This window comes from Sus scrofa, chromosome 7 (genome assembly GCF_000003025.6).
Source record: "Sus scrofa isolate TJ Tabasco breed Duroc chromosome 7, Sscrofa11.1, whole genome shotgun sequence".
NCBI lineage: Eukaryota > Metazoa > Chordata > Mammalia > Artiodactyla > Suidae > Sus > Sus scrofa.
In genome coordinates, this window is record NC_010449.5 from 56,429,409 (window position 1) to 56,440,650 (window position 11,242).

An 11,242-nucleotide genomic window follows, 5' to 3' on the forward strand; every position below is an offset into this window, starting at 1 on the left:
GACCCTCCTGGAAACTCAGGGTATGTGAACAAGGCACTCGGGCCTCCCATAGAGATGGCAGACATGCACCCCCGGGGAGCAGTTGCAAATGCCCTTCTCATCCAGCCCTGGAATCCCACCCCTGCTCTCCTTTCTCTCCTCTGTGACGCCCCTACCTCCCCCCTCTCTGGATGCGCACCTGCATTGTGCCTGTCCCAGCCCACTCAGCAGAGCACAGGGCATTCCCCATCGGCCACTTGCTGGCCAACCCCCAGAGCCCTCGGTAGCAAAGCCAGCGCCTCCGAGGCAGAGGGCAGAAGCCTTAGGGTAGCAAGTGGCACGTGTGATTCACAGCCTCAGTTGGTCCAGGGAGACAGGGCTGCCCCAGCGGATCTCTTTCTGACCAGCTGTGTCCAGGGAGGGATTTGCATGACATTAGAAATTATGGCTGGACAAGCGAGGGGCGCTCACGACTACTCTGGAGATGGAGAAAGGGCAGTGTTTGTGGCTCCCCATGACCTTCAGCCCAGTGAGGGCTCTGAGGCTCACCATGTCACCACAGTACACTCACAATCCGGGGATTAACCTGCAGACATCAGCAATAAGTCTCAGGAGCTTCAGGAGAGGGCGGCCTGCGAGGGCGGGAGTGCCAGCCTTGGCCCAGGCAGGAGAAGCGGCTCCTGCAGTCTCAACAGTTGCCAGCGGGTCACAGTCAGACGAACGCCAACCAGCTTCTGTTTAAACTTGTTCCAGCACAAATCATTTTTAAAACCCAAGCTGCAAAGTTCCAGGCTTTGGGGCCTGCCAAGTTCACCGTGCCCCTGTGTAGTCATTAATACTTCCCTCCCAAATTTATTAGTCTTGAAGCTCACGCATAACTTATGAGTTACGGCCCCTGGTGGGAGTGCCGTGGCTTTCACCATATATCACAGTGAACCTCGGCATCCCCTACATGCCACACCAGCTTTCAGAGAAGCCCCCCCAGAGCTGCACCCGGCCAGTGGGCTGGGCCTTCACTCTGCCAAGTGGAGCTGGCACCAGTGTTTCACCTTGAGACTGGAGAGGCCTGGGTGCTAATGCAGGCAGGACAGGGTTTCTGCCACTGCTGTCCTCCTGACGGGTGTGCTGGATGGGGGGTGCTGAAGACCCAGGGAGCCCCAAAGCGGTAGAACTAGACCTGGGACTCACACAAAGTAGCGAGGCAGCCGGCAAGGTGGACGGGGTGGTGATACTTAGGAAAGGACATGGGTATGAGACTCAGGACTGGGTTCGCATCTCAGATTGGCCTTGAACAAGCTACTTAACCTCTCTGAGCAGGACTGGCCTCATGATGGAGTGACCCATGCAGGCTCCCAGGGCCTCATGCTTGGTTCAATATTCTGCTGTCACTCTCCTGAAATTCTTAATGCTTTTTTTCTTTCATTGCTGTAATTGACATATATATGTAATTATATATATTTATACATATAAAATTACATATATATATGTATATGTACACACATACATATATATTATTGAGTTTCAGGTTGCCAGGTAATAATTTAATATTTGTATATACTGCGAAATCACAGTATGTCTAGTTAACATCCATCAGTATTCATAGTTAATTTTATTTCTTGTGATGAGAACTTTAGGCTTTACTCTTTTAGCAACTTTCAAGTATACAATACGGTATTAATTATAGTTGCCATGCTGTACATCATGTCCCCATGACTTATTTATTTTATAACTGGGAAAGTTTATACCTTTTGACCCATTTCACACACACACACACACACACACACAGAGTCTCCCCAACCTCTGCCTCTGGGAGCCACAAAACATGAGCTCAGGGGCTTTTGTTTTGTTGGTCTGCATCTTGTTTTTATTACTTATTTATTTAGTCTTTTTAGGGCCGCACCTGCAGCATGTGAAGGTTCCCAGGCTAGGGGTCTCGAATTGGAGCTGTAGCCGCTGGCCTACACCCCAGCCACAGCAATGCAGGTTCCAAGCTGCGTCTATGACCTACACCATAGCTCACGGCAACGCCGGATCCTTAACCCACTGAGCAAGGCCAGGGATCAAACCCACATCCTCATGGATGCTAGTCAGATTTGTTTCCACTGTGCCATGATGGGAACTCCTGGGTTTTGTTTTTAGATTCCACGTAAAAATGAGATTAGATGGTATTTGTCTTTGTCTGACCTTTTCAGTTAGCATGATGCCCTCTAGGTCTGTCTATGTTGTTTCAAATGGCAAGATTTCATTCTTTTTTATGGCTGAGTAATATTCCATTGTATCTACATGAGTGTATGTATGTATCACATCTTCTTTATCCATTCATCCATCCATTGATGGACAATTGTTTCCATGTCTTGGCTATTGTAAATAATGCTGCTCTGTACATTGGGGTGCATGTATCTTTGCAAATTAGTGTTTTTATTTTCGTCAGATATATACCCAGGAGTAGAATTGCTGGATCCTATGGTATCTCTATTTTTAGTGCTCTGGGGACATTCCATACTATTTGCCATGGGAGCTGCACCAATACCATCCCCACCAACAGTGCCCAGTGCACAATAGTTCCCTTTTCTCTACGTTCTCGCCAACACTTGTTATCTCTTGTGCTTTTGAAAATAGCCATCCTAACAAGTGTGAGGTGATATCTCATTGTGGGCGATTTGTATTTCCCTGATGCTTAGTGAAGCTGAGCACCTCTTCATGTACCTTTGGCCTGTTATCTTCTTTAGAAAGTGTCTATTCAGATCCTCTGCCATTTTTTAATTGGATGGTTTTGTTTTTGCTACTTGATGTATTTTGGATATTAACCCTTTACAGATATGATTTGCAAATATTTTCTCCCATTCTGTAAGTTGCTTTTCATTTTGTGGATGCTCTCCTCTGCTCTGTTTAATGTGGTCCTGCTTATTTATTTTTGCTTTTGTTGCTTTTGGTGTCAAATCCAAAAAGTCATTGCCAAGACCAGTGTTCAAGGAGCTTACTGCCTGTGTTTTCTTCTAGGAGTTGTATGCTTTCAGGTCCTACATTCAAGTCTTAATCCATTTTGAGTTAAATTTTGAGTGTGGTGTAAGATAGGGGTCCAGGTGCCCCAGGACCATGTATTGAAGAGACTGTCTCTTCCCGATGGTATGTTCTTGGTTCCTTTGTTGTAAATTAAATGACCATATATGGGTGGGTTTATTTCTGGGCCTAATGCTTGTTGAACAAGGGGCCCCACAAATTATGCTGCTGGTCCCCTGTCTGAACCCTGATTTTTTTCCAAAATGAGAAGAGGAGCAGAAGCCCATCTTCCCTGAGGACTGAACCTGCAGTCACAGACCCCGCATTCAGCAGGTGCTCGGGGAACAGCAGTGTCCTCCCTCAGTGAGGGCCACCAAGCCCTGGAGCCACAAGCTAGAGTTTGGGAGTGGGAGCCCCAAGCAGGAATCAGGGCTTCCCTCTAGGCCCATATCTGCACAGGACGTGCGGGCACCCCCCACCCCACAGCCTGGCCAGTTCTGCCACCTCTGGGAGGCCCGGCTGACTCACTGTCCTTTCTCTCCACCTCTGCCTCGTTGGGCAGGTTGGGGCTCTGCTCAAAGAGCAAAACCCACATAATGAGCGTTGCCACCATCGCACTCGACCGGCTTTCGGAGGATTAGTCAGATGGCTTTGCAGAGTGCTCACACCCCAGGATGAAAGGCGCCGGGCAGCTGCCACAGAAATGACCTGAGACTTTGGGGCTGGCAGGGAGCATGATAGGCCACGGGTTCAGGGAGGTCAAGGTCAGCCTCAGGCTAGACTTGACCTTCATTAGCTCAGTGAGTCTACATCAGCATGTAGATATTTATTTCCATTTTATAGGTGAGGAATCTGAGGTTCAGAGTGCCTGAGGATTTGCCTAAGACCACACAGCAAATGTCTGCAAAGCTGGGTTTGGTACCCTCCCTTCTTTTCTACCCACCCCTGCAGCGTCAGCCAGCTCAGTCCCCCTGTGGGACAGTTCCTAAAAGACCCTGGGGCTCCTTGGTGCCAAATCAAAACAAACGTGGGAAGTGCCCCTGTTGAGGCTGACTGATGGCCTCTTCCTGGCCACAAACATCTGTGCTCGCCTCTCCTCCCTCCCCGCAGGCTCCCAGGCACCCAGGAAGCACTAGTCTCTGGCAGGAAGCACCAGGGCCGGGGAGCAAAGCCATGGGCTGCACGGTGCAAAGAGCATCTCAGAGGGTGAGAGGCGTGGTTCTGGGAGGTCTCGCAGGCCCCTGTCCCAGTCACAGTCACCATTCAGTCACCCTGTTTATTGGCTGCTGGCACATGCCAGGCCCTGAGTAAAATGTGGCTCCGCCCACCCTCTACCGCTCCTGGGTCCCTGTGTGGATGCGACAGGACTGACCTCCCCTCCTCCGCCCAGGTGGTGACTTGTGGAGAGGGGGCCTGCCTGAAGCAGAGGGCAGGGCGGGGGTGTCAGCTCTGCTAGAGAAGCCTGGGCAGGCCTCCCTCTCAGACTTGTCTTAACGCTCGCTCTGAGGCCCCATGTGTTTTGGAGCAGGGGGAGCATGTGCACGAGAGGCCTGTCCCAGCCGCCTGGAGACCCAGGCTCTGTGTCAGGCGTGTCCATGGAGTGAGCAACCCCATTCGTTAATCCCATAGGTGTGCAAGAGTCCACAGGGGAAAGCATGAGGTCAGACCTAAGGCTGGACCATAGGCCATGGCAGAGGGCATCTGGGGTCCTTCAAAGGGGTCACAGTTTGGCAGGATCAGGGAAGTTGGAAAGGACAGAGAAGCAGCCTGGAGGAGTGACCAGGGCCCCAGCCTGGGGAGGCAGGGGAACCATTCACCAAGACAGCGGGAAGGAGAAGCTGAGTTCTCTTTTGGCCATGTTGAGTCAGAGGTGGCTGGAGGTCATCCAGAAGACGCAATCCAGTTGGCCAGACCAGTCAGAATCTCAGAAGCAGTGTCTGGGCTAAAGGGCACCTGGCTCGATTATTTTTATCGGCGACTTGGATGAAGATGTGAACATCCTCAAAGGAGTAGTCAACATGGAGGCAGGAGAGGGAGAGAGAGACCTTCGTAGACTGACTCAGGATTCAGAGTGCTTGCAGCAGGCAGCACCTCTGGGCTGAAACCACCACGCTGATGCCACGATGACGGACGTGAAGTCCTCCGTGGGGTTACATAGCCATTGCGTGGCGAGGGTCTGGCTGGGGCCCCCGCTCCTGCAGAGGAGATCTGGGCATCTGCCTTGGCTAAAAGCTCATGCATCAGCACAGCAGGGCAGCTGCTAAACCCGCTTGGAGGCTATTAGACTCTTGGGAAGGACCGGTCTGTACATCCCAGCTGTGCAGGACAGCAGCGAGGATGAAAGGAGATGGGTCTGTGAGGCGCCGAACCCGAGGTCTGCATCTGAAGGGCACAGTAAGCGCTAGCTCCCTCCTCCTCCCCCCATTCTGGTCACATCTGGAGCCCACGGTAAAGCCTTCAGAGCAGAGAAGCTGGAAAACTGGGGAAGGGTGAAAAATGGACAGAGGTTTCTCAGGAGAAGAGATGTGAGGGCTTCTTAGGTGCTAGAAGGTCTGTCACATGGACTGTGGGTAGAAATGGGCTTAGCCTTGGTACCTGCTGGGGCTGGACCAGGATCTGCCAGGCTTCACACCGTGGGCCCTTCCTGATTAGATGGAGACTGGCTGCTTGACCAAGGAGTGGACGTCCCCAGGAGGCCCTGACTGTGCCCCTGGAGGGAGAGGGTCAGACTCTCTGATCCTGTTGAGATGAGTGAGAAGCTGCCCACCTGATTGTTAGAGCTGCTCAACAAAGAGGTAGGCGCTCCCTTCCCTGAGGTGCAAGGCCGTGGTGAGGAGAGCCCCACCCCCACCCCAGGCTGGCATTGGGGTGATTCCTGCCCCGGGGGTTTGGGACACAGCCCAGATGCCTGTGGTCCCTTCCCTCGCGGGCTCTGACTCTCACCTCTTGGAACTTCAGGGCTGGCAGAGGGTGGGAGCCAGCTAAGCCAGCCACGTTGCAATCTCTAAGGGCCCCGCTGGCCCCCTCATGATACAGATAAAGACGCTGATGCCTGAAGAGGGGTGTGACCTGCCCAGTTCCCTAGTACAGCCCCAGCACAAGGACCCAGGCTCTGGGTTTTTCTTCTTCATTCCAGGCCACCTCCTGCGAGTAGCCCCTTTGGGATAAAGTTTCTTAGGTCAGTGGACACTTTAGCCAAGTTCATCGTCCTGCCCATGTCACATGGCCCTCTATAGCCAGCCACTTCACAAGTCTCTGCTGCCTTGGCCTCAGGACAAAACCAGAACCTTCTGTCTGGCCTGGTGGCCGGTGGCCCTCCGCCTCGCACTGTTGCCAGGTGCAGTCATACCAGCCGCCTCCCACTTCCCAGGGCGGCCTGCAGGGCCTGACAGCATCTACAGCATAAATTATGAAGGGCCACGGAGAAGAGCGTTGCTGTCTGATTCTGAGAGAGCGTTGATGCCTGATCCTGAGGCAGGGCCTGGAGCCAGCCTGGGGCCCCTCCCTCAGCTCAGGCATTAATGCAAAACACACCTCTGACCGCAGGCATTTAAAGATCAAAAGAGGCCAAAAAAGCTTTTAAGAGCCAGGTCATGGCATGTGCTGCCACACAGCCTCCCCGGGTCAGGGCGATTGGCTTGCGCGGGGATCTGAGGGGTGGCCAGGAAGGCGGTCACGGAGATCACCAGGTCCGGTCCCCTGTACCCTGGCTCCTCGGGGTGTGGACCCCAGTCCCTCCCTTCCTTCCAGGCACTAGCTGCCCCCACCCCCACCCCCAGGCACTGCAGTCTCCTGTCCCCTTTCCAGAGTCTGGCACCCTCCCAGCCACTCTCTCTGCAGCCCTGGGCGTGACTCCCAGCTGACCAGGGTCACAATTTCCTGTGGTTCCTCACTGCGCTTGGGATGAAGCTAAACTCCTGGATGGCTTCCAGGGTCTCCTGCCCTCTGCTTGTCCTCCAGGCTCAGGCCTCTTTGAACCTCTTACCTCTCCTCTCCCCAGCGCCCCCCCATCAGAGCAGTGAACCAGCATTTCTTGGAGACCCTGTTCCCATGCCATCTCCCTGCCCTGGACAGCTTTACGCTTTCTCAGCTGTTACTCCTTCAGGAACTAGTAACTGTGCAATCACCGTGTGCTAGGGACAGTGTTGGGGGTGGGGTGCCCGATGCTGGGTCGGTTCCTGTACAGCGTGCAAAAGACTCGTAGATGATCAGCCTCCGCAGCTGGCAGCCTGCGGCTGCAAAGGAGGCTTTAAGCCTTTTGCATAGACAGCGGTGTTCCCGGTGATGCTGAGAATCTCAGGGGCTCAGGCCATCCAGGCAGGGAAAGCCCTTATTTCCACACCCCTTATCTCAGAGATGGGGAAACTGAGGACAGAGAAAGAGGGCCCGTCCTTATCACACAGCAAGCTGGATGCTTCATCAGAGCCCGGGTCCCTGAGAGCCACGCAGCCTCCATGGAGGCTCAGAAAGCAGCAGAAAGCCTGTGGGGGACATGTGCCTCCTCTCGTGGTGATGGGAGGGTTACTGGGAGAGAAGAACCAACTGGCCACAGCCCCCGTCTCTTGGGTCCTGTGGCATGCCATCACACTCACCTGCCTCTGTCCCCACCTCCACAGAGGCCGCAGCGAAAGATGACATGAACAGCTACATCAGTCAGTACTACAACGGGCCCAGCAGTGGTAAGTCTGTGCTGGTGGCTCTGCCGCATGTGTGAGAACCCCTGGGCAGCCGCAGGCGGAGGTGACCCTGGTAATCCCTAACATGGAGGGTAGGGACCGCCCGACCTGGCTGCCCACATCCTGGCGCCTGTGAACCACAACTGCGGGCAGAATTCAAAGCTCCCAGCAAATGCTAGCACTCGAGCTGTGGGCGCTGGGGTGGGAGTACTCCAGGATCACCAGAGGGTTGCGCGGGGGACCCTGGAAAGGAAGGGGCTGGAATCTAGAATCTAAGCAACCCCAGAGCCTCCCAACCTGAGAACCTTTCAGGATGAGCATGGTGAGGATGAGATAACAGCGTAACTGAGCTCGAGAAGCAACAGGCTTGTCCTGGCTTGATTTTTTTCATTCTTGCACTTGAAGAGGTCTCAAGGGACCTAGTGGTTTGCACTTGTAGGAAAGGTTGAGTTTTAAAATTATACTCATTCCTTCAGTGTCTTATTTCCCGTTGTAGTTTGGGTTCCACAGCCCTGAAATCCTTGTAAACTCCATTGAAAGGCTACAGTGTTACACTGTGTGCCATGTTTAAATGCATTGAAATTTTTCCTTTCCCACAACTTAACCCCCAAAGGCTTCTTTCAAAGCCTTATCGAACCTGCTGATTTACGTTTTTCTTATTTTGTCTTTTTAGGGCTGCACCCATGGCATATGGAGGTTCCCAGGCTAGGGGTCGAATTGGAGCTACAGATGCCAGCCTACACCACAGCCACAGCAACATGGGATCCAGGGCACGTCTTCGACCTACACCACAGCTCCTGGCAACAGTGGATCCTTAACCCACTGAGCGAGGCCAGGGATCAAACCTGCGTCCTCATGGGTGCTATTTAGATTTGTTTCTGCTGAGCCATGACAGGAACTCCCAGCCTGCTGATTTCAAAGCCCACCATCTCCAGCCTGGGCCTCTCTCCCAGTTCACTCTTCCCACCACTTTAGGAAGAAACCTTACCCACGCTGCACCTACTGTGATTCAAGCCTGTGCTACTTCTCACTCAGAGCAAAGACATTCTGAGGTGTCCTCTGTCCTCCCTGCACAAGGCATCCTGTAGCTTAATTGGGCTTCTGAAGGCACAGCTCTCACACTGGCCCCATTTAAAACTTTGGATGACTCCCTCTGACCACGAGTTCAGATTCCTTGTCCAGCCACATCATGCTTTCTGAGTTGGGATAGGCTAGGTCATACTGCAATGGCAAATAACCCCACCTCTGAGTGGGTTAAATAAATCAACAAAAGCCCATGGTACAGTGGTCGGGGACCCTGTGTCCAGCCTGGCATCATTACTCTAGCACCCAGCCAGCCGAACAGCTACCATCCACCCCTGAACAGTGCTGACTGCTGGGTCAAAGCATGGCTGCTTTACACACCTGCCTCTGGAAATCCTCAGATGATTGGCCAAGGCAGGTCACGTGTCTGCACTTGCATTCAGCAGGCATGACCCTCCCTCGGGGCAGGCAGTGAATGTTGGAGAACTAGACGGTCTACCAAGGCCTTGCCCAACAAAGCCCATTCACACTGCCCACTTCCCTGCCCCGCTTCTAGACCTGGTTCAGCTCAGACCCTGTCCCCATAAGGGTACACAAAGGTTTAGCAAGGGTGAAGTGTGACCCATGTCCTCTCCTTTCTTGCAGACAGCGGTGTCCCAGAGCCAGCTATGTGCGTGGTCACCACCGCTGCCATAGACATCCACCAGCCCAACATCTCCTCTGACCTCTTTTCGGTCGATGTTCCCCTGAAGCTTGGCAGCGATGGCACCTGCGCCAGTGCCACCTCCGAGAGCACCTCCCGCTCTACTCGCAGCTCTGTCACCCGGGCCCAGAGTGACAGCAGCCAGACGCTGGGCTCCACCACGGACTGCAGCACAGCCCGTGAGGAGCCATCCTCTGAGCCTAGCCCAGCTCCCCTGCCACTGCCACCACCACCCCAGCAGCAGGTGGCAGAGGCCATGGTCCAGGACCTGTTTTCCTCCCTGTCGGAGGATCCCTGCCCATCCCGGAGGGCCTTGGACCCAGCCCTCCTTGCCCGGCCCAGCCCAGCGGGCTCGGCCCAAACCAGCCCTGAGCTGGAGCACAGGGTAAGTCTGTTCAACCAGAAGAACCAGGAGGGCTTCGCTGTCTTTCAGATCGAGCCTGTCATCCACTTCCAGCCCACTCTACCTGGGCTGGAGGAGAAGTTCAGATCTTTGGAATCCAAAGAGCAAAAGTTGCACAGGGTCCCTGAAGCCTAGAGCCTCCAGGTAGGCTGGGTGGGAAAGGGGCAGACAGCCATCTCGATGCTCTCCCGGGGCCCCAGAGGCCACCAAGGGCCACAGGCAAGGCCCAGGAGCCCACCTGACCTCCCTCAGGGTGCTGCCTGCCTCCAGGGAGGTGATGCCAGGCCAGGAGGCCACACGCCTCAGACCTCAAAGCCCAGAGCTGGCGCCTCCTCTCGCCCTGCTCAGGGGAGGGTGGTGCTCGTGGCTGGGTTTTTTTTTTAAAACCATTTTTACAAAAACCAGCCTGTGGCCCAGCTTCAGCAGGGTAGAGCTCGGGGGCCAGCTCAGCCTCTTCCGTTGCCTTTGTTCCTGACGCCCACCCTGGACCCTCGGGAACAGCACTGTGAGCCGGGGCTGCCAGCCCCACCCCCAAGCCGTCTTTTCCAGGAATCCTGGGTGGAGCCGACACACTCACACACAGACCACCATCTGAGCCTACTTCATGGGTCATCATTCTGTCATTTAGGCATGAGCGTTTGAGTCTTTTTCAAGACAAATCTAGTTTTCACCTTCACGGGACATAAAGGGATGGATCTGGCGGCGGGTGGGAGGGGCGGGGGTGGGGGGCCAGCCACTTTCCAATCTTGGCTTTAATAATAAAAACCAGCTGCACTGAGACTTCCAGTTGGCAGAGGTGGTTCTTTCAGTGGCTAGTCCAGGTGAGGACCTGAGTGGCTCTTTTGGGTTTGGGTTGATCTTGAAAATCCACCAGGGAGTCTTGACCCCTCTCTGGTGGCCCTGAGGCCTTTATGGAGTGGAAGGAGCCCTGGACCCTGGGCAGGAAGCACTCCCACTGCCTGGCGGTGTGACTCTCCACCAGCCCCTCCCCTTCCTTCATTGCCCCACCGAGATGGAGCTCAAACTTCTGTCTTTTTTGCTGACAACACCCAGCCCCAGCTCCCAACCCAGGGCTCCGTCCTTTAGGGATCGGAAACTTAGCAGGTCCCTGGGGTAGCTGAGCTGAGCTCAGTATCCTGCCCAGAGCCTGTTCCTCCTCCCAGGTTCCTGGCTGGGGCATCACCGTCCCCCCAGCCCTGACCGTGAATCAACAGGGGCTCCCCCCATCCCCCCCACGCAGTCACACATGCTGGCCACTCTGCCCTTGGCCCCATCACAGCCTCGCTAAGGCCCAGCCTCTGGCTCTGTCCTCCAGTGTCTCCCATGCTGCAGAGCCTCCAAGGGATTTTATGACTACTGAGTTTTGTATTATATATGTTCAATACAAAAAGGGAAGTTTTTTTGTTTTTTGTGTTTTTTCTTTTTCCATTTCAAGTACTCCCATTGCCTCACCTCACA

The 11,242-nt window shown here is 54.2% G+C and overlaps 1 protein-coding gene across 15 annotated transcripts in view; it reads left to right on the top strand.

Moving 5' to 3' along the window:
* The window catches only part of TMEM266 (transmembrane protein 266), a 129,141-nt gene extending 117,899 nt beyond the window's left edge, over window positions 1–11,242 (top strand). For 12 of the 15 annotated variants that reach the window (XM_021099005.1, XM_021098999.1, XM_021099003.1 and 9 more), the window contains 2 exons: window positions 7,596–7,658; window positions 9,324–11,242. In XM_021099005.1, the coding sequence (XP_020954664.1) occupies window positions 7,596–7,658; window positions 9,324–9,919 (659 nt within the window). In that variant the 3' untranslated portion in view covers window positions 9,920–11,242. The remainder of the gene's footprint in view (window positions 1–7,595; window positions 7,659–9,323) is intronic. The other 3 variants (XM_001928832.6, XM_021098998.1, XM_021098997.1) reach the window with 1 other exon arrangement.